This window comes from Salarias fasciatus, chromosome 13 (genome assembly GCF_902148845.1).
Source record: "Salarias fasciatus chromosome 13, fSalaFa1.1, whole genome shotgun sequence".
NCBI classification, from domain to species: domain Eukaryota; kingdom Metazoa; phylum Chordata; class Actinopteri; order Blenniiformes; family Blenniidae; genus Salarias; species Salarias fasciatus.
The window spans coordinates 27092815-27116451 of NC_043757.1; the positions used below are offsets into that span (position 1 = coordinate 27092815).

The 23637-nt window shown below is 43.1% G+C and overlaps 1 protein-coding gene across 2 annotated transcripts; it reads right to left on the bottom strand.

The window, feature by feature from the left end:
- Positions 1 to 1402: 1402 nt before the first annotated feature.
- Positions 1403 to 23231, bottom strand: LOC115399612 (E3 ubiquitin-protein ligase TRIM21-like). 2 transcript variants are annotated; one of them, XM_030107107.1, is made up of 3 exons: positions 23225 to 23231; positions 6289 to 6292; positions 1403 to 3369 (listed from the first exon to the last, which is right to left on the bottom strand). In XM_030107107.1, the coding sequence occupies exon 3, from the start codon at positions 3358 to 3360 to the stop codon at positions 1729 to 1731; it is 1632 nt and encodes a 543-aa protein (XP_029962967.1). In that variant the 5' UTR covers positions 3361 to 3369; positions 6289 to 6292; positions 23225 to 23231; the 3' UTR covers positions 1403 to 1728. The 2 variants fall into 2 exon arrangements, with proteins under 2 accessions (XP_029962967.1, XP_029962966.1); XM_030107106.1 differs by lacking the exons at positions 6289 to 6292; positions 23225 to 23231 and adding an exon at positions 4029 to 4119.
- Positions 23232 to 23637: the final 406 nt, after the last annotated feature.

The following is a 23637-nucleotide window of genomic DNA, read 5'->3' on the forward strand; positions in this document are numbered from 1 at the left end:
CTGAGAGTAAACCAGACAGTGTTGTAAAGTATGAAATTCATTGGCTGCTACTGTACGGCACTTGTTGGTTTAATTTGATGTTATTCATTCATGTTGCTCATCAGTGATTGGAGGAATCGGTGCTAAAACCTGCCCGATAAAGCCAGCCGCCACCCGCTGACAGAGTTACTGTTCGTGTCAGCTGGTTAAACACGTTGTTCTTACCGGCTGCTCGGTTTGGATTCTTCTGCGCATGTAGCAGCGGCTGTGCTCCTCGGGTTCACACCGTTGACGGTGTGGTCTTACTTGACTCAGCTACTCGTCTTCTGCTCCCTTTTGTCCCTCCCGTCTGGATCTGGAAGTGACCGCTGGGCTATGTCCCCATGACCAGCTGTAAGCTGACTGGGTTTATTCAATTCAGTTTGAATCTCTGTCTCTCTTCTGTGTATGTGCTGTCTTTTGTGTGTCAGTTTAACAAGTTAGTCATCTTTGTTTAGTTTTTCTTTGTTTCTTGTTCCTTTCATAGTGTTTAGGCCAACTGCCACTTAATTATTGAGGAGGAAGAGAGACAATTCAGGAGTTCAAGGGAAAGTGATGTGAACTATAGGAGCAAGGTGGTGAGCCAGATCCAGCAGAGCATGAGAGTTGATTTATCGAGAATAAGAACAATCAGCTGTTACAGAACACCAACAGAGGGCTGGACGATCTGTGGACAGGGCTGCTCAACTCAATCTATTTTTCAATACATTTGACACCAAGGGCCCTGATTTTGTTTTAATCTAACAGTTTTGTTTCAGTGTTTTATTAGTAGATGAATCATTCGACTAATTTAAAAGGAAGACAATGAGATAAAAAATCTTGGTCCTCGGTTGAAACACTTGGATCCAATGTGACTGGATTTGTTTTGTCATGTATATTAGACCAGTATCATTAATTCAGGAGGACATAGATGATATTTTCTGCAAGAGCTATTTTGTTGTAAATAATTGTTTTATAAATGTGACAATATAATATATAATATAAACAATATAATATAAAAGTGACAGTTATTATTCATTAACTATGTTGAAGAAAAAATCACCAGTGAAACATCTGCAACTTTTCATGTCTTTATTGAAAATATCCATTAAACATTCTGACAGCTGCTGGAAAAAACAAATGAACTTTCAGGATAATGAGTTTAAAACATGTTAATTTGAGTTCAGATGAAAGATTGATCCAAACTGAAGAACAACTGTGACCAAGAAAAACACCAAACACAAGAAACGTCTGCTGATGTGAAGGAAGCATCACAAGAAGAAGATCTGTGAAGAATTGTTGAGCTGCATGAAGCTGGAAGAAGACACAAGGTCATCTGAGAGATTTGAGACATTTACCAGTCCACAGTGAGACAAATGATCAAGCTGCTAGTTCCTACAACAGCCCCTGAACTTCTGCTGGAGAAAGAGGTGGAGAAGATGGATGGATGGTGTTTGTCACATGGATTGTAGTCAGTCCTTAATCAGCAGGTTTTCAGAGGTGTAGAGGAGTCCATGTCTCAGTGGGTCAGGGCAGCTTCAGCACTTCATATTAGGGAAGTGGACATCATGACTGATTGGTCTGGATTCATTCAAACAATGGTCCAATAATCAAAGACTGAAGAGAAGAATGTGAGTTTAGTGCAGACTGAACATCTGGATTTGATCAAATCAATCAGAGTCAATCTTTCACTTTCCAACAAGCTCATTAATTGTTGGTGAATCTTCCTCATCAGACAGTTTGATTGACAGGACAGATGATCAGAGGAGCAGAGTTTTTACCACCATCATTGGGCTCAGGACTGAAGAATGGGAGGAGTCTGTCAGTGAAGCAGCAGCCAGTGAAGGAGTAGATCAGAGCTGCAGCAGCTACATCATAAAAAGAGACTAGACCCTCCTCATAATCCACAAACACCCCCACCTTCTCAGGAGCAGATCTCAGAGACAGACGCACTGCAGGAGCTGAGTAATGATTTCCATTTCTGAGATATGTCGTCCAGAAACCTTTGTCAGGGTTGAGTGTGATTTTTCCCTTCCTGTTGATGGACTCTTTGCTCACTCCCAAATCCCAGTTAGTCTTTCCTTTAACCTGAACCTCAAAGTAAAATTTACCTGAAGAGAAACTCTGTTTTCCTAAAACACACACACTATAATCAAATCTCTCTGGGTGGTCTGGAAGCTTCTTCCTCTTATTACCACAAGTCACTTGTTTTCCATCATCAGACAGGATGAGTTCATGATGAGCTGTATCAGGATCAAGAGTCACATCCACTGCAAACTGCTGCTTCCTCTTCAGATCAGCCTCAAACAGCTTCTTCATCTCTTTGCTGAGATTCTCCTCCAGCTGAGCCACAGCTCTCACCACAGTCCCCTCATATGATGATGGACGGACGCGGACCTCTGTCCAGTCCTTGGTGGGTGGAGCAGCTTTCAGGGAGGAGAAGCCTTGGAGGAGGTGGAGGTGGTCTTCAGAGAGGAAGAGCTGCTCCACCTCTGAGCTCCTCTTCATCAGCTCACAGATCTCCTCTTCCAGATCTCTGACGAGACCTTCAGCCTGTTTCTCTCTGGCTTCCTCTTCCTCCTCCATCCTCTCCATCAGCTGCTTCAGGCCTCTCTCAACACACTCCTTCAGAGCAGTGAACACCTCAACACCTTCTGCTTTCTCTCTGTCTACAGCAGCTTTACTCATCTTCACACACTCTCTGATCTCCTTGATCTTCACTCGTCTCTCCTGGATCATCTGCTGCATCTCAGCCTCTGTCTTCCTCAGCTTCTTCTTCTTTTCTTCACATTCTTCTCTCAGAGGAACAAACTCATGATTCTTGTGCTCTAAAACAGTGCACAGTGCACAGACACATGTCTGCTCTCTCTGACAGAACAGCTCCAGAGGTTTATTGTGGTTCAGACACATCCTGCCTTCCAGGTTCTCCACAGGCTCCATCAGCTGATGTTTCTTCAGGCCTGACACTGTCAGATGAGGCTCCAGATGAGTCTGACAGTAGGAGACCAGGCACACCAGGCAGGACTTGAGGGCCTTCACTTTGGTTCCAGTGCAGAGGTCACAGGGAACTTCTCCTGGTTTGGCAGCTTGTTGCTCTGAGCTGCTGCTGGCTTTGAGTTCAGCTTCATGTCTGAACTGAGAAACCATCTCAGCGAGCAAAGTGTTGACGTTGAGTTCAGGTCTTGGTCTGAACTGTTTGTTACACAGGGGACAGTCAGAGATGACCTTGGTGTTCCAGTGCTGAGTGATGCACTCGTTGCAGAAGTTGTGTCCACATGGTGTGGTGACTGGATCAGTGAACACTTCCAGACAGATGGAGCACAGAAGCTGATCTTCAGAGCGCAGATTGCTGGCAGCAGACATCTTCACACACTGAGGACAACATTGATTGGAGAGACTGTTAAATACTTTCATTGTCAACAATTCCACTGTTTCACATGACTTTATCTGACTGGAGTCAATCACTGATCTCTACACATACTGGATGGTACATTAACGTCAGGCTGGGAGCTGAAGCTGCAGGTTGATGTTCACCCTGTTGACATTTCAAAGATCAAACTGACCAGAAACTCAGAGAACCTGTTGGTCCAGATATGTGAGTTTAAATGTTTTGATCTGTTTTCAGACTGAACTCTAAATCGTTCTATTTTATCTCCAACACATATTTTATTGGTCAATAATCATGCTCAGAGTGACCTTTTCCCTCTTTAAATCCAACTGTCAGGTGTCGTTCAGAGTCCACCTTGCTGTAAAAATCAGGTCTTATAAACTGTGTCAATAAAGACGTAGAAAGGTTTTCTTAAGCTTAAACCTAATTTCTTCAAATAATCATCCAAAACATCATCTCCGTTCATTTACTGTATTTTGTTCATCATCATTATATCATATTCACAGCTTACATACATCAGTTTTAGTCACTCACACCCTGAACAGAAGGTGAAAAGTGGACCTGTCTGGACAAAAGAGGATGTTTGTTCACCTTCTTCGTCAGTTTTCTGAGAGTCAGTATCAGTGTGATCAGCTGTACTCACCAGTGTTGGAGTCAGTGTCAGTGGAAGTCCAGATGAACTCAGGTTAGATTTCTTACAGAGAAACTCAGAGACGTGTCTGAACTGCAGCTCTGACTTTAACTTTCACTTTATCTTCCTCATTGTGACTTAGATTTCCAGTCCGTCCTCCTCTGACTGACAGAAGGGAGGCGTCTAAAACATAAAGGACTCCGGCCCTCAAGGACCAGAGCCGACCGTCCCTGCTGGGCATTTGGCTTTCTGGTGCAATTTGTGGAAAAGGTCAAAAGTTACCCCCCTGCCTGCTGCCAGTGGTGGGGGAGTTGGAGTGCCGCAATGATCCCAGGGGCAATGTTGTCGGGGTTTTTTTGTTGGGGGTGGCCGGGCCTTTGTCCATGGGGCCCGACCAGGCTCAGCCCAAAGGGGTGACATGGGCCCACCCTCCGGCGGACCCACCACCCGCCGAGGGAACCGTAGGGGCCGGGTGCATTGTGAATTGGGTGATAGCCAATGGCAGGGTGCCCGGCACCCCGATCCTCAGACACAGAGACTGGCTCTAGGGACATGGAAGGTCACCTTTTTGTCGGGGAAGGAGCCTGAGCTTGTGAGGGAGGTTGAGAGGTACCGGCTAGATATAGTCGGGCTCACCTCCACACACAGCCTGGACTCTGGAACTCCACTTCTCTGGCGTTGCCCTCGGTGAGAGGCGGCGGGCTGTTGTGGGTTTGCTCATAGCCCCACAGATCAGCTGCCATGAGTTGGAGTTCACCCCAGTGAACGAGAAGGTCGCATCTCTGCGCCTTCAGATCAGCGACAGGTGCCTCACTGTTGTCTCGAATTACGGGCCGAATAGCAGTGCAGAGTACCCGGCCTTCTTTTAGTCCCTGGGAGGGGTGCTGGACAGTGCTCCATCTGGGGACTCCATTGTTCTACTGTTGTTCAACGCCCATGTGGGCAGCGACAGTGAGACCTGGAGGGGGGAGACTGGGATGCATGGCATCCCTGATCTGAACCCAAGTGGTGTTCTGTTATTGGACTTCTGTGCGAACCACAGCTTGTCCATAAGTAACACCATGTTTGAGCACAGGGGTGTCCATAAGTGCACTTCGCACCAGGACACCCTAGATTGAGCTCAGTTGGTAGATCGGGTCGTAGAGCAGGTCGTCTTATAACCGGAGGTTGGCGGTTCGATCCCCGCTCCCGCAGGCACAAAACTGTCGTTGTGTCCTTGGGCAAGACACTTCACCCACCTTGCCTAAGTATGAAAGTTGTGAGAGTGAATGGTTGGTGGTGGTGGTCGGAGGGGCCGATGGCGCAGATTGGCAGCCTCGCTTCCGTCAGTCTATCCCAGGTCAGCTGTGGCTACTATAGTAGCTTACCACCATCCAGTATGGAGTGAATGAATAATGCAATGTAAAGCGTCTTTGAGTGTCCAGAAAAGCGCTATATAAAACCAATGCATTATTATTATTATACATTATTTATTGTTGTGTCATCTGACCTCCAGATCTGGACACTCAGGTGGAGAGAGGAGCAGAGCTGCCGACCGATCACCACCTGGTGGTGAGTTGGATTCGCTGGCAGAGGAGGAAACCAGACAGACTTGGTTGGTAAACTCCTCGTTGGCAAGGCACCGGGGATGGATGAGATTCTCCCTGAGTACCTTAAGTCTCCGGATATGCAGGGACTGTCTTGGCTGACATGTCTCTGCAACATTGCGTGGCAGTTGGGACAGGTGCCTCTGGATTGGCAGACTGGGGTGGTGGTTCCCCTTTTTAAAACGGCGGTCTGGAGGATGTGCTCCAATTATAGGGGTATCACACTCTAGCCTCCCTGGGAAAGTCTACTCCAGGGTACTGGAGAGGAGGATTCGACCAATAGTTGAACCTCGGATTCAGGAGGAACAATTTGGTTTTCGTCCTGGTCGCAGAACACTGGACTAGCTCTTTACCCTCCATAGGGTGCTCGAGGGTTCGTGGGAGTTCGCCCGACCAGTTCACATGTGTTTTGTGAACTTGGAGAAGGCATTGGACCACGTCCCTCGTGGTGTCCTGTGGGGGGTGCTTCAGGAATATGGAGCCCGGGGCTCCTTGTTAAGGGCCGTCCGGTCTCTCTATGACCGGAGTAGGAGTTTGGTCCACATTGCCGGCAGTAAGTCGGACCTGTTCCCGGTGCATGTTGGACTCCAGTAGGGCTGCCCTTTGTCCATATTCCATACTGCACCGGCCCTCACCTGTCCTGAGTTTCTTTCTCAGCACTGCAGCAGTGGTGTCTTGCTTAGCACCAGGCTGCAGTGTGATTCTACATGTTGGGTTGGATACATTCAGCGTGTACCGAGAGCCCTGCGCTGCTTTAAAGAGTGAGCATGGCTCCCTCTTTGCTTAGCTGATCACACAGCTTTGCCATCATTCGTGGCATGTGTCCACAGCACTTTGTCCGTTTGTCATAAACATGCAGAATACATATGGGCCAGAGGTGGGCAGAAAGTACTTTCCCATGCCATGTTTTTGTTGTGCCCAGTCAGTTAACAAAGGACTGGGCTGATTTGAATCACCTGCAACAAACAGTTCTGGGCCCAGGTGATCACAATCAGCCCAGCTCTTCGAGAACTGACTGGGTACATGGAAAACATGGCATGGAAAAGTACTTTCTGCCCACCTCTGACACGGGCACACCACAACGACTAACGCTTGCTTCTATTAGTTACATTTTCAACATGCTCACACATAGTGGCATATGCCTTGGGACTAGTGAAGGATCCTGTCTGATTGGAGGATTGATGACATCGTCATAGAGGATTGATGACAGGCTGGTTTACCCACCTTGGCAAACACACCAACACATACATTCAATTTTTTTAGTGACACGATGAAATCATATCAAAGGGGGGATTGTTGGGTATATACTTTAATTACCACTAACGCCATGATGAAGTAAAGGTAACAGCTGTATTAACTGCACATCAGGTCGTTGTGACACTTGTCCCTGAGACAAGTGCACCAAGCTGATAAGATGTTCTGCTAAAATGTAAACATGCCAAGATGTTCCTGAGATACTAACTCTCACACATTAATGTGTCAAACATCCTGGATAATGATATCGGCTCTCGGTTGGCAGATGACCTCAATACCAAATTGCCCAATTGCGAATGAAGTACAACCTCTCTGTTGTGGCCCTGGCCAGAAGAAGATAGAATAATCAATCAATCAATCAATCAATCAATCAATCTTTATTTGTAAAATAAATTTTCATTTTCATAAAAAACAAAGCAAAGTGCTGTAAGGTAAAATCAGTCATAAACACAAAAGAGCAAAAAAACCACACCATCGATCAGTATACACACGCACACACACATATACGGAGATTTGTGGTCAATAGGGACCAGCTTTTTATTCATCATGTGCAGGGACTACCCTTTCTAAATGTTGTACAGCTATGAAAAATATCAGGTTCAACCACTATGGCTTCATTAGCTTATACACAACTTCAAATATCAGAATTGATGATGGTATTGCTGGAGCATGTCAACTGGGGACTTTGGAAAAATCAATGTTACATGGTTGATGGGGACCTGATTTAAATGTTATGTAAATAATTTTACATAATTCACACAAAGTACCCACTAATTAAATATCATTTATGGGGAGGGTGCACCAAGTGTAGTACTAATGACAAATATATATATTACACCATCAAATGACGGTCAATCACTATGACTATTAAATGATGCAACTATCTAATTTCATATTTTTTGTTTGCCAAATTTAGTGTCAACACATAGATATTGCACAGTCAGATAAACTGTATGACAACACTTTTTATTGAGTGCAACTGAACAAACAAACAAAAAACTTACAAAATTTTAACATCGGACCCATGATGAACATTAAAGAATGAAAGAGATCCTTGTATGTATATTGAAAACAAAAAATCAAACATAAGATGTTGACATCTTTTTAAAGGATAATGTGTGTAACGAACAAAAAAAAAAAAAAAAAATACTGCCTTACCAGGGAGTTGGTAACCAGAAAGCTAGTTACATTTCAGTTTCCTTTTGTAGGCTGAAATGCAGTTGTAAATGTAAAATTTGAGGGTATGCCAGTCCTGGTTCTTAAGGGCTTCCGGTTCAGCCCTTAAACACCTCTCACAGTACATTTTTCTAGGTACAATGCCAGATGTGCTGAACTTCATCATGTGCCTTTCTACCGCCTGCACTTCTGTCTTCTGCCAGGGATTTTTCTTCCTCTATGTGGCTTTGCCTTGAAGTGGTGAGAAAAAAAAATTGTGATTGAAACAGTAGAGTATGTGATTTAATTCCAATTTAAACCTCTTAACCCCTTAAGCTCAGCTTCTCACGATGCATTTATCAATTATCCAGACACATTTTGCATATTCCACAGACGTACTATGTACCGTTAGAAAGCTGATATTCTCATGAATCAGATGTGATTACCACAGCGGGTAATATAAACACATTTGTCCAACATACAGCAAATTGAGTAAACAGCGCAACTCACCTTTGGAGGCTCATAACTGATCACAGATGATCCATAATCCAGATAATCCAGCAAAAACTGCCACAGTACAAACGTATGCATCCAGGCAAAGCTAGAAAGTATAGCCTTTTGTCCAAAACATGTCTTGAAATAAGCAAATAATCCAGAATTAGACGCGCCACCGCGTGCGCACGTGGCGCGTCTCTCCGCGTGCGCGTCCGATAACAATCCATTTTTTTTATCAGATAAAAACATCCAGACCGCTCTCACTCTCGCTGAGGATATCCAATATGGCGACTGATCGGTTTCCGTTGCTTATTATTCATTTTTCAACCAATCAAGCGACTCATCCCTGCCTCCGATGGCTAACCAGCCAACCGCTGCCGAAACTGATGGACCCACGTCATCGGTCGTCATCACTCGTCATCAACGTATTCTGAGCCAATCACGTCGGTAGAAACGTTTGACTGACAGGGCTGGTAGCCAATGAGCTTGCTGAATGGCTGGCTGGCCCGCTAGCAGGGTTTTGTGACTTCTCAGACATCTGCTGAGGGATGCACCTGCTGTCTGTCCCTGCTCCTCTCAATCTGAGTGCCTTATCCCACACTCAAACCTATCTGAAGTGATTTTTTGAGTACTTTATGAGTTTTTGGAGTGAAAATAATGTAAAAATGGGCCAAAAACCAACATATACCATTGTACAGAGGGCATCCAGAGGGTATACAGAGGATGTCCAAAATTGACCTCGCCGGGGCATAGCAGTACAAATACATGTGTGAAACACTCATTTCTTGTATTACTGCTCTGACATTTTGACCTGAACTATGTAAGACCCCAGGCTTTAGCAAAATTGTGTTTTCAAGCTCTCACAGTGCTGCCACACTTATTTCCAGGTGTTTTATGAGGGAAAAAATTCAGGCGAGAATTAAATTCATCCTAATTCAGTGTGCTGCAACATAAATAAATCTGTGCCAGTAGCACCTAGAATAATTCTGACTGCACTGGGTGAAAATACAGGTTGTCAGCTTTCAAATGAGACCCCAACCATGCATGTACTCCAAACAGTTCAAGAACAGCATTCAGTTTACTTTGGGTACGTCTTTAGTTGAACTTTTAGGCGAAAATGGCCCCGAGCTTAAAGGGTTAAATATCATACAAAATCCACTTTTTTAAGGTTTTTAGCATGCCCCAAAGTTGAATTCCCTTAAAAACCACCCCCAAAATGTTATTTGCCTTCATCCACGCATGTCTGAATAATCTTTTTCAGTCTGCTGCTCTTTACAGCAGCCCCTCCCTTCGGGTAGAAAACAGCTCGTTTGAAATTGTTCAAACCTAAGTACGTCACAAAGTTGAACTCCTCCCCACCACCCGTCTCCCACCCCACCCCCGCACAGACAACGCCAACTCTCCTCTGACCAGCTGTAATGGAAATTTTATGTATTTGATGCAAGTGATGGTTATCAACTTTAAGTAGACTCCTTAGCAGACGGCCCCCTGGACTCCTGACACCAAGAAACCCAAATGCGGGTTCTCTCCTGTTTGTTCTGTTGCATTTTAAGCAGATGTGTCTCCCCCTGACCGGGTGTAATCTCCAAATGGTATCTGTGGTCTGTATGCTGTTCTTCTCTGATGCATCAGCAGCCACAGGGGGTTGAAGTAGGTTGGGTGGTTGGAGTTTGTTCCTTTGTCACTTCATATGTTAAATATGTGTCCCTTCCTATCTCAGGGCAGCCTCTAAGACATGTTAATGACATTAACATGTCTGCCCCTGGCCACAGGGGTTCAGGGCGGGGTATAAATATCAGTCTGTATCACAGAACTTTAGAACTCACACTGATGACTTCTCTCCTGTTGCAACTGGAAATAAAGGAACAAATAAGGAACTCATCGTTGGTGCATTTATTAATAGAATTTCCACAACACCAGCACGCAGCTGATTCACATTTTCCACTGAGGAGACCCCCCCCAGGCGGGATTTTCAGTGAAACTGAGCGTTTTCTCTTCCGGGTTTCAGAATTAACCTCCGAAAATCATTTATTTAACACAAAATGACTTTTCCTTAGCGCCAACAAAAAACTATTACCATGTTAATGCCAATAATAGGGTTTGGACTAGCTAAAGAAGCATGATACAGGTCCTTTAACCCGTTTCAGTAATAGACCACATTGTCAGTCATACATTAATCTGCATACTGTCATTTGGACTGACATCATCACTTTCTTTCTTATGCCCAGGTGTACCCTCACATAGACAGCACCATGACAAAAACTGTCTCTGGGCTATGTCATCGGAAAGCCTAATTGGTCACATATACCATGAGGTATCACTTGTAAGGATGCTGCATTGATGAATCCAAAATTTCCTAGCAATATTCTTCTGTTTGTATGGCACTCCCAGGCTTTCCTGCTTCAGAGTTTCACAGGTCTCAGCAATTCTGTTTTTTTTTTTTCTTTTTTTTTTTTTTTGTCTATAAATCATGAAAACCGGTGGGGAAAGTAATAACCAGCAGGGAACTCTGCTGTTCAGAGAACAATGAAGACTGCACTGTTGCATCCAACTATGACGTATTCAGTTGAAACATAGTGTTCAGAGCTTACTTAAAAATTCACACACTTCAGTTTAGACGTTAGGTGTTTGGGGGTTGTTAAGTAAATATTCAACAATACATGATAGGGGCTCCTTAAAGCTACCTGAAGTTAAAGGGGCAATAAGTGATTTACAATTGTGAAATCAAGTGTTTAAATCACTGATGGCTGTCAGTATACAGGGTTATTAGAGTGTTTAGTCAGTGGCAATGGGTCTCTCAGTCCCTCTGCTGCGCTGAAAATGGAGAGAGTAATTCTCCTGATGGGTTAAGAGGGTGCATAATATGAGATATGTCTATTCAGTTCACTGCACATGTGATCCTGAGATTCATACAGACAGAACAAGGCAAACAAAGTCTGCTGCAGCAACAGATACATCTCAAAAGAAAAGCAGAAAATAAAAACGAAATATTTGTGTTTAAGTGCAAAATTACAGACAGGTGTATCAACTATTACAACACTTATAATCTATATCTTAAATTGTACAGTGACAATACTTCTCTAAAAGCAACATGATTTTTAAGAGTCTACCTTTGGAGGAGGACCTCTTAGCGCTGACTCCCGAGGGTGTCTCTGATGATGGCGGTTTGCGTCTCTTGTGTGGTAAAAGGGACATGTTATCCCTCTCAGTTTCTTCCTGGTGGGCTCCTATGGAAAATGATTTTTTTGAAAGTGGTGTTCATTACTTTTCATACCAACTTATGGAAAATGTTAAGAAGTTCAAAGCTCATGCACAGTTATAATACATGCCTAAATGCATTTTTGTCTTCCAGTCAAATAAAATGATTTTTACAGTCCTACATTTCATTATTATTGTTAAAAAAATAATAATCTTGATCTCGTGAACCCTGCCAAACCCAATCACCCAAATCATGTCTCATCTCATGAACTTGTTGTCTCGGATTTAGATGTCAGTACCATATTTTTCAGACTATAAGTAGCACTTTTTTTCATAATTCAGCTAGTCCTGCGACTTAGTCAGACCCACCTTGTATATAAAAATATCACTGAACATACTGAAAGAACCAAGGAATAAACATTACAGTCTACAGCCACAAGAGGGTGCTCTAGGCTTGGCTGGACAACAATAAAATTTTGCTGAAATTCATGGTAAAAAGAATCTGCCAGCTCCCTAGATATGTTTAACAGGTCACGATGTGCACTTTCTGAAGTTTCACGTATAACAATATGTCATTGCCAAACTTACAGTGTGTGACACTTTAACCAGAATGGATTTTTAACTTTGTGGAGGTAAAAGGAGGAGATTTTGACTCGGCAGGAGGGGACATCTCCTCTGGACCTACGTCTGGAGAAGATTTGGCAGGATGTTCAGACTCTGAAATGTACAGAACCACCTGATCATTAAAATTAAAGGTGCATTAAGGAGTTTTACAACCTTAAAAATACTTATTTTCGAGTTTTTCAATGAGTTTTTCACTAAGCTGCGTTACGCCCAAGGCCTGCAGGGGGCGCTGCTTCGCATAAAACGTGCAAACTCCTTAAGGCACCTTTAAGTAGTTACACAGGAGGTCAGCACCAAACTTTATTCATATTTAGTGATTGCTTCTTTCACCAATTTTGTGGAGGCAAAGGGAAGAAGCTTACTCACTGGGGGTGGATGTCTTTTACGAACTCAAACGCACTATTTGTCTTACAGTGGCCCAGTTTACTTGGGTGTTTTTTCAATCCGATTGTAAACAGTCGTATTAAATGCGAGTGTATTCATGTACGGGATAAAAAGCGATCCTCAATGAATCCTCGTTTATAAGGGCCCTGGGTGAAGCGGATTATATAGCGTCCTGTGACACGGGCACAAAGTCTCTCGAGGAAATTTCGGGTCTTTAGCTCTGCAGCAGCAGTCCGCAGCGCCGAGCAGTGTTATTATCTGCTGACATCTGCTCAAATAATGTCCCAACATCTCCATGATATGCTGCTCAAGGAGGGGGTGCTCCCTGGTCCGGAGCACTGCCGCGCCGAGCAGCACTTCTCGGTGTGTGCTCTCCTTCACATACCGATGTTTCGAATTAAGTGTTGCCCATGTTAACTTGTGACCAACAGATGACTGAAAGTTGTAGTCATTCTGGCGAACGTTGGTTATCGACAGTTACAGTGGATGTATAAGTTTAAGGTCTTTTGTGAGTCTTAGGTCCAATCCCATTTCTCTTTCTAGCCCTCCCCCTTGGCCCACCCCTTAGCCCTACCCCTATGAAACGGAGTGCTAAGGGGTAGGGCAGAAAGTAAACCCCTCCAAATTGGGACGCTCCTCCGACAATCGCGTATGTCATCAGTAGTCGCCGTTGCCGATGACGTAGGCAGATGCAACAATTGTTTGCCGAAGAAGAATGTGTTTCTTACATTTTAAAACTTTATTAATTACTGACATTTATGAACTTCTTTTGTTGCGGACGCCGCCATCTTGCCGATCTTGGAAGGCTTTCTGAGAAATCCGTCATCCAGTGGCGGCCGGTGGCGAGGGCCGCTTGTTTTGTTCACCTGGACCATGACTGGCAGGCAGGGTTAATTCACTTCCGCATTGGTGGGGCGCTCGTTTCCCACCCACGCATTCTAGGCGGGCAGTGTTGAAGAAACCAGTTTATTGAAAATAATCGTCTATCTGTTGTGTTTGGAATGCACCTGGAATGCGTGAGTGTGGAAACGATCGCTCCCGCCAGTGAGGAAGTGAATTAACCCCGCCCACCAGTCATAGTCTACACTGACAGAACAAATGCCCCTCGCCATCGGCCAATACCCCTACGTTTGGAGTGTGCCTCTCGAGAATCTCCTTTTGGAGGGGTGACTGGCCCTCCTTCTTGGCCCTACCCCTACGTCATAATGACAATTGGGACACTCCTACCCCTCCACGTTGACACACAAAACGAGGGGAAGGGCTAAGGGATGAAATGGGATTCAGCCTTACTTTGACAACTGCTGTTATCAGCATGTGTTTACACAGACCTCCGCCGTCATTCGTTAACACGAGAACCAGTTAATCCATAATACCAGCCGGATGATCGCTCGTAATCTGCCACGGAGCTTTTTGTACAACTCCCTGTTTCACAGTTTGCTTCGATCTCGCCTCTCCAGTGTTTGTTCTCTTGGGGTTTTTATTAAAAAAGTGGTTTTCAAGCACCGTCATGTTTTTCTGCTTGTTTTTGACCGTCCTGCTTCCCATTTACTGTGAATGTCATCACGTCATTACGTATGGGGGCGTGCATGCGCGGAACAAATAATCCCGTTTAATCCGCTCCGCTGTCAGGTGGCATTTATAAGGGACACAGAGCGGTTTGTCGATCGGTGTAGACCACCTTGTACAATCGGCTCCAAAATACTATCAGCTCCGAGTGAAGCGGATCCACTCAGGAGTTTATATGATGCATTTACAATCCGCTCCGCCATATAAGCGGAATATACGGGCGTATGTAAACGTGCCTAGTGGCCGAGTTTTCAGAACCTGTAGAAATTAATAAATTCAGCTTGTATCTAGTGTTGTGTGTACCTAATCATTGTTTCATTAATTGATCAAACTGACCATGTTTTTTCGCAGCAACTTTGGTGGGGGCAGATGGAAACGGCTGCAACTTGTCAACTGTGGGGATTCAATTTCAAGTAAATATTAAAAAACATTTTTCTAAGTATGCCTAACTATGAGTCCCTTCCGGAAGAAAAAAGGATTCACAAACTATTGCTGACTCCACCCAATTCAAGAAATTTAGTTTCAGACTTTGTGAATGTATTTTCTGAATAGTAAATTCTGCCACACTCCACCTGAAAAGTGCCTGGGAAGAGGATCTGGGCATACAGATTGATGATGACGTGTGGGAGGAGAGCCTTTGCAGAATCTGATCATGCTCTATTAATGCTAGACACCAGCTAATTCAATTTAAAGTAATACACAGGCTTCATTATTCTAAATCAAAACTGCATGAGTTTTTTATGGAGGTAACTTTGTGTCTTTATTTTTCAATCAAAAAAAGTTGCTCCAATCGCAAAACATGTTTTCAATCAAAAAAAAAAAAAACATTTTCAATCAAAGAAAAAACTTGTTCAAACCCCCAAAAATATTTGATACCCCAAAAAACTGCATATAAACACGTTTTTTCTTTGATTAAATTTTTATTTTTTTTTTATTGAAAATACATTTTTTGATTGAAGTCCTATTTTTGGATTTGAGCCATATTATGGGTAGGACATTTGTTTCTTTATTATTCAATCAAAGATATAACGTCAATCAAAAAAAAAATGTTTTCAATCTAAGCCAAAAAAAATGTTCAGAGTGTTTCGACTTTGCTTTGACATTGAAACACCTTTTTTTCCGATTGAAGTGAAAAAAGTTTTGAAGCTTCTTTTTTGAAGCCTCTTTTTTGAAACCTCTTTTTTCAAACCTCTTTTTTGAAGCTTCTTTTTTGAAACCTCTTTTTGAAGTCTCTTTTTTGAAGCATGTTTTTTGATTGAATCATTTTGACACAAACGTCCCGCAGTGGGCGGAGCTTCTCCATTGGTCGGGCATGTTTGAGTGACAGGTGTCCACACCAATGACGAATCTCTCCAGAAGAAGCTAGAAGCTGGAAGCTAGCAGCTTGTGTGTGTGGGGAAGTCCGTTTCTATTTGCAGCTGTCATCACGCTGTTGCATTGAGGGATTGTTCAGGTCTCGCTTGCGAGCTGATTCACGTTTTCTGAGTGCGGCGGTATTTCTTCAAAATGGGAAGATCCTGTTGTGTGAAAGGCGACCACAATCGGTCACGTCGATGGAATGGGAGCAGACGACAGACGACAATCTACGTTTTTTCCAGTTTCCCAAGTGGAAAAGAAGTTACGGAGAGCAGACTGAGGAAGAGGCGTGGGATGGCGTGGGTCCCAGCAGTGACATGAAAGAAGAGCCTCACTTTCGACTCCATATCTGACAACATGCTTGTTTGCTCTCGCCATTTTCATAAAGGCAAGTAAGTGAGTTTATTAGTTTTTAAGCGATGCTACTGAAAATGCGGTTTCTTTGTGAATGAAGTCACGTTAGCGGTGAAGCTAGTTTGCAGCTGCCTCAGCAGCTGCGAGCCAACTTCACTTATAAACTCCGGTCAGAGGAGGAGGGCAGTAGAAATGGGATTATCACGTCATGCTAAATCTGTTTATTTTATTTCTTCATCTTAAATTTAAACGTTACAGAGGGAGTTACCTTAACAGCTTCAGCAGCAGCAGCAAAATATGTCAGATGATGTTACAGCCTGAGAAATAATCAGCACAACAACAAATCCATCTGCACCTGTCTGTATTTACAGTCCTTGTAACTATGTGCAATGTCATGCAAGAATCCAGTGTTTACTAGCTTTCTCAATTAAACCTAACCTATGTTTGCAGGTCAACCAGCCTATGAAATGATGGAGACTGATCCAGACTGGACACCTTCCCTACATCTGGACACACATCGGTCACTCTGACCAATGCAGCGCGCTCTGCAAGGTGACGTTGGTGGGAGCAGCTACGGAAAGTGTCACCGCAAGCACCAGAGACGGGAGTCCACCGGGATGCAGAGACTGGAGAGCTGCAGACCGAGGAGGGGACGGCGGAGCCTCGACAAAATGACCAGAGTGAGGCTGTGACACCTGATGCTGAGGAAGACAACAGTCAGCTAGTCACAGAAGATGCCACACACACACAACACCAGTCAGGATGCCACACAGACTGACTGTGACCTCTGTGAGTTGTTGTTGTTGTGATGTGTGCGGAGGTCAAACTACCAGCATTAAAGGCTTCTGTCAGTTAGCAGCCAGAGATGTGGAGGAAACCAGGAAAATGGCACATTTGAGGATTCATGTTGAAAGGGTCACTGGAAATACCTGTCAGGAATATAGAATCTTGTCAGGGACCATACCCCTTAAACATTGGACGTCGTATGGACGTCCAGATCATGTCCATATTGCGTTGGTCCGTCCAAGACCAATTATCGACCTATTTTGGACGTCCAAAATAGGTGCGGTATTTGGACGTGTTATTATTACCCAATTTCGAAGTCTAGATGACGTTGAAGATCTGGACGTCGAAATTAGGACCCAATATCGACATCTACATGCGATTGAACATTCGAAAGTCGGGGAAACTTTATGTTCCTTGATTAAAAGTGTTTACCATCTGAAAGAGATGAGATGACATATTATGTATGAAACGGGTTTTGATGTATTTTATTTTTGTTTTATTTTGAAGGGCGACAGACAGGAAGTTCTGTGTCTGTGTTCACTTATTGGCTGCCATAATGTATATTAGCTTGACTGAGTGAACCCGGAAGTGGAGGTGTGTCAGATGCGTACACTTTACTGCGAAAACCACGGAGCTGGAGACGCTGCTGTCGGGCTAATTAAGTGTTTTTCCCTTAATCGCTGGTCCTGCGGTTGTCGGGGAACCCTGATTCCTGTTTTGTGGACCGACGGTAGTCTGGAGCCACCTTGGACTGGCCGGTCACAGTCCCGTTTGAGGGCAGTCAGCACCATAGCGTGCTGGCACAGCGGATGGAGGAAGAGTTAGCTGCAGATTCGTCACTGGTCCGGTATTTTGAGTACTGTGAAGTTTTTGCAATAAAATATGTTTAAAAACAATTGGATTGTGATCGTAGTTTCCTGTACCTGTGAATTTTGCTGTACCTTGGCTTGTCAGGAGGTTGGTGCCGTCTTTACGCATTTCGAGTTAGCATCTGCTGGTGATTGATTCAAATGAAGTAATAGGAAAATAACCTTGGACTCAAAACAACGTTGATAGTAAATGGTTGAAGTTGTGTCATAAACTCACTGTGGATTCAACATTGAAATATCAACATTCTTCAGATGTATATACTCGTCAGTATTTTTAAAATCATGACTTATAAAAATTTTCCTGAAATATGTCAGTTGAAAAACGTTATTTCAACATCCAGACAGCGTTGATAATTTACCATTGGAAAAGTGTTTGTGTGAATGTTAACCCCGCCTTGTATTTATTTTTCTTTGAGTCTGTTTGTTTTCATTGTCTCGTAAAGATAGAATTATGTCTAACAAAAGAGCGGCCCAAGCGGTTAAATTTAGTACGTAATTTCATCAAATTGTGAACTTTGGAGAAACACAAACATTTTTAAAATCACCACTTTTAGGATAAGTAGTATTCCGCAAAATAGTGGTCACCCTCCCGTTTACAAAAGGTTTACACAATAAACTAACAGCTCAACAGGTAACGCTAAGGATCGCTGAACAGTAAGTCATGAGTTCGAATCTCGAGTGTCTCCCGTGTGTGATAAATTACTGAAATAACTGAATGAATATGCCGCGAATTCGGGCCGCAAACCCGGAGATTAAGTTTTGGTCAACTTAAATTATATTTTCCCCTCTTTTTTTGGCCCTTGTCTGAAGGTTCTGGTGACGTCGATACCCGACGTCGAAATTACGTAAAAAAAAAAGACGTCATCTGGCGTTACATTCTGCACCTTGTGGGGACGTTGCTGGGACGTCCAACAATGACCTTAAAAAGACGTTGATTCAACGTCTTTTTGCTCAGTGGGTACCCATACACATGATTCTTCCATGTGAAGGTGAAGAAGTCACACTGCTGGATAAGATTGTCATTCTGTGCTGTGCCCTGACAAACCATTGCCCATCAGTAGTATAGTGGCCTGGACAGTGAGCAAAGACCGGATGTAATGTATATGTATGTAGTTAGACCAGTAAAAGCCCTGAGCTTTTTTTTCTCAATATTTGTGGAAGTGCATGTTTTTGTTTCTGACATACAATAATAAAGCTTGTCATTGACACTTTTGGAGTCTTTTTGAGTTACTGCCTTTTGTTAGCAAATAGGTAACTACTATTGGTTCTGATAATTAACTGTGCTCCTCATTAGTAATTACTTCTTGATAATTTAGTTAAGAGAAATGGTCAGTATGGGAAAAAGTACTGAAATGCAGTGGTGGGCCGTCAGGGCCTGCAAAGCCTTCTCTGCTGGCCTAAAAATGATCTGAATTACAGACTGATGTAAATTATTATGATTATTTTGTCCATAAATAATTAATAAATGATTCCAAATGGTATGTTCCAGTTCCTTTCATAGTTTTCCCGTGGTTGCGCTGCTTCCAGACATGTTTTTTTTTCATATTAAATCATTTAATCAATCAGATTTTAGGCATCATCTGTTGCTAGGGTCAAAGAAATCTGCCCGAGGCCTTCGCTATCCGTTCCTGATGGCGCAGTGAAGTAAAGTGAAGCGTCAAACAGACAGCTGCTTCAACCAATCAGACAGTTGCTTCAACCAATCAGATTTCGAGTTGGTGACTCAGCGCCTTCTAGCTTCTAACAACAGCATATCCAGGCCCTCTGATTTACATTCACCAAGAGATACAGTAGGGGGCGGTATGCACCTAAGTTGTTGGTCGCCTACCGCAATTATTCCAAAGAAGAAGAAGAAGAAGACCTGAAGAGAAATAAAACTTACACCAGAAATACCACAGGGCAGCTGGACTTTCAGCCCTGGCTTTATGGAACTGAAACGCACGGATAATCTATATGACAGAGCAGTTGAACTCTTTTTGAGGAAGGAAAGGAGGATGTATTTTGTTTTCAAATAATCTGGATTTTGGTGAGTAAAATGTTCCTCTTTTCCTAAATAATATTGCAGTTGTTGATGCTCATTGTATGTGCACAGATGTAGTAGGAGAATTGTGCACTTCAGCAAAGGCTTTTAATATGGCTGCACAAGTATCTATCTGCTGTTCAACAACTCTTTACGTGCATATCTGCATAATAAGATTTTTTTTTGTAGACAAAATAGTTATTGGGAGGTGGATTGGTTCAGGCGGATCTGTTCTGAAGGCCTTAATGTGAAATGCACGGTCCGCCACTGCTGAAATGACAAGTGAGACATTTTCTTTTTTCTGGAATTTATTGTATTTCATACACTCAGCAGCAGCAACACACGCAGCAGCAGCAGCAGCAGCAACAACACAATGATATATTAAAAAACAACAGCAAGAACGATATGCATGGCAACTAACATCAATGGAGCGAGTCATTGTCACATAATGTGTTGTGGTAAATGTGTCTGACATCAGTAAAACAACATTAGAGGAACAATGACTGCAGATCCAACAGTCCCCGTGCAACGGTGCATGTTGCAGACCAGCGCAGCTCACATGGAGCAGACCACACGGACAGATCCGGCACCCAGCCATTCGTGAAGTGTCCGTGAGCTTCCAGAGATTTATGATTTCGGAACTGCTCACACGGGTAGGCGCTGATGTGGCATTTAGAGCCATTAGTGGATTAAAAACTCTTGTTTTATAAAGCAGTGTCTAACTCTGACCAGTACAGGGGGGGTTCGCTACACGGTGTGTTCGGGTATAGGGATGGTCTTGCTGATTACACTGGAAAACGGGAACACACATGGAAGTCAGTGAATGTATCAACTGTGGTGTGAAAATACATATTTTTGCTCTTTACAGACCCTACATAAAAGAAATTCAAATGAAATGTGTACTGGAGTGCAACTTCGTCTTGTGCCATGCTACACTGACACCGTAAGCCAAGTAGTTTGTGGTGTTCAGCGCCAACGTTGGAGGCAGCAATATGGTGTCGGAGCTCCAGTCTAGTTAATGAGGTCATATGGATCAATGTTTTTAATTGTGGACAATTTAGCCACACACCAGTCCCTGGCCTCCTTTATGAGTTTGTCTCTGTACCATGTCCTCTCGATGCTCTTATTCTTCTCCAATATGGGCTTCTCGTGGCGTTGGTGCATCAAAAGTATAACTCCACCTGCTAGTACAATATTGTGTAAAACTGCACAGGACAAAATAAAGTCACTTCTTTTCAGGGCTGAACAGCAGCGTTTCCCCCGCTGGATCTGAAGCTGCTCTGCAGCAGCTGTGCGTCTTTGCGCACTGTTAAAACTGCTTCCTCTCCGTGGCATGATGGACCAGCGGAGTTATTGAAAGCTAATAATCCTTTATTAATCCCACAAGGGGGAAATATTATTACATATTCTGTAACGGCATCATTATTATTATTATTATTATTATTATTATTATTATTATTATTATTTTAATTATTTTACTTTTTAACCTGTACTGAATATGTTCTGCTTTTGCTTTATGGCGTGTTTGAGGTTTGGTTTATAATTACTTCCCTGGATGACACTTCTACAATAAACTGTAAGTTGTCCACAAAACACAGACAACACCCAATTCTGTCATAGCTAATTAATTAATAGTTAAGTTACACAGCTTGATGCCACGACTGACATCCTAGTTAGCTAGCCACTTACTCACTCACCTCAACCTCGTACATTTTGTTTTTCATTGAAGCCTGTACTTTCCCTTTGAGACTTCCATCTGTCACCACAGAAACATTTACAACTCGGTTTGAGTTTTAAGAGTTTATAATAATAATAATAATAATAAACTTTATTTGTATAGCATCTTTCGCAGATAAAATCACAAAGTGCTTCACAGTGCAAAAAACAAAAATAAAAACAATATCAAATAAACGTGATAAGAACAGACAGCCAATCAATCGCATCAGAAACGTCCAGTCAACTAAAAGCCCGATTAAATAAAAGCGTCTTCAGCTGCTTTTTAAAGGAGTCAATCGTATCAGCCACACGGAGGGACAGAGGCAGGGCGTTCCATAGTTTTGGAGCCACGGCCTGAAAGGACACATCTCCTCTAGTTTTAAAACGCGTTTTTGGTACCATGAGGAGGTTCTGGTCTGAGGAGCGGAGCGAGCGGCCAGGTGAGTACGTTTGAAGCAGTTCACAAAGATACTTAGGAGCCTGATCATGCAAGGCTCTGAAAGTCAATACTAGGATTTTAAAATCGATCCGAAATTTAATAGGGAGCCAGTGAAGAGAAGACAGGACTGGCGTAATGTGTGACCATCTGCTGGACCCCGTTAAAAGTCTTGCTGCGGCATTTTGAACCAGCTGAAGACGGTTAAGAACATTTTTGTTAAAACATGAGAAGAGAGAGTTGCAATAATCTAAACGAGAAGAAATAAAAGCATGAATCACCAACTCCAGATCAGTGCCGGATAAAACTGGCTTCAGCTTTGCAATATTTCTCAAATGATAAAAGCAATTTTTGACCAAAAGTCTTGAATGGTTGTCCAGAGACAGGGACTGGTCAAACCAGACACCGAGGTTTCTGATGCTCGACTGGACAGAGGGGCCCAGAGAACCAAGGTGACGCTTAATAAAAGGGATTTTCTGCTCAGGGGCAATTATCAAAGATTCAGTCTTTTCCGAGTTTAACTGGAGACAGTTTTCAGAAAGCCAAGTCTTTATACTTGAGATACAGTCCATTAACTCAGACAATTTGTGCAACTCACTCTCTTTAAAAGAAATGTACAATTGAATGTCATCAGCATAGAGATGATAAGACACATGTTTAAAATGGCGAATGATTTTGCCAATGGGGCTGATGTACAATAAAAACAGAATTGGACCCAAGACTGACCCCTGAGGAACACCATACACCAAAGGAGTGGCTTCAGACAAAATGTTATTGGCACACACTGAGAATGTCCGATTGGTCAGGTACGAAGAGAACCACTCTAGAACCATTCCAGAGATTCCAAAGTCAGTGTTCAGCCTTTGTAACAGGAGTTTATGGTCCACTGTGTCAAAAGCTGCAGATAAATCCAGTAGAACCAGAACTGAATACTGACCAGAGTCTGCTGCCATCTGAATATCACTGGACACTTTTAGCAGAGCAGTCTCAGTGGAGTGCATCTTGCGAAAACCAGACTGAAATTTGTCCAACATTTCATTTAGATCCAGATAAGCAATGAGTTGCTCTGCAACAACTTTCTCTAAAACTTTGGAGAGAAAGGGCAATTTTGATATAGGCCGGTAATTTCCAGGCTCTGCTGGATCCAAATTTGGTTTCTTTAAAATAGGACTTATCGCAGCCTGTTTTAAAAAGTTTGGAACCAAACCAGTAGAAAGGGAGACATTTATGAGGTTCACAACATGTGGAGCAACAACATCAATAACTTTGTAAAGCAAAGATGTCGGTAATACATCAAAAGGGCAGGAGGAGGGCTTCATTTTCCTCAGGATTTCCATGAAATCTGCCATTGACACACCGGGAAACAAGGACCAGGAGCAAGTGATAGAAGACATAGAAGTCATGTTCACATTTGACGGACTCACATTTTGTCTGATGTCTTCCACTTTTGCCACAAAGTATTTCAGAAACTTGTTGCAGTCATCAGTGGTGGAAATAGGCACAGTTGGAGATGAAGGTGATACAATTTTCTGAATTGTATCAAAAACAACCTTGGGGTTTCTCTTATTCGAATTCACAAGGTTAGCGAAATAGGTAGACCTAGCTTGTTTAATCATTTCATTTAGTGATAAAATCATCTCTTTTAAGTGTAATCTGTGAACTTCAAGATTTGTGGCTTTAAACAGCCGTTCTACCTTTCGACAAGATCTCCTGAATGAAGCTATCTCCTCATTTAGCCATGGCTGGGAATTTTTTGAAGACACAATTTTGCGCTTTACCGGCGCAACCATGTCCAGCACTGATTCACAGTGGACATTAAAAC

Bases quoted from the DNA above. Each gene is read 5' to 3' on its own strand.
- LOC115399612 (XM_030107107.1), bottom strand. From the start codon at position 3,360: ATGTCTGCTGCCAGCAATCTGCGCTCTGAAGATCAGCTTCTGTGCTCC.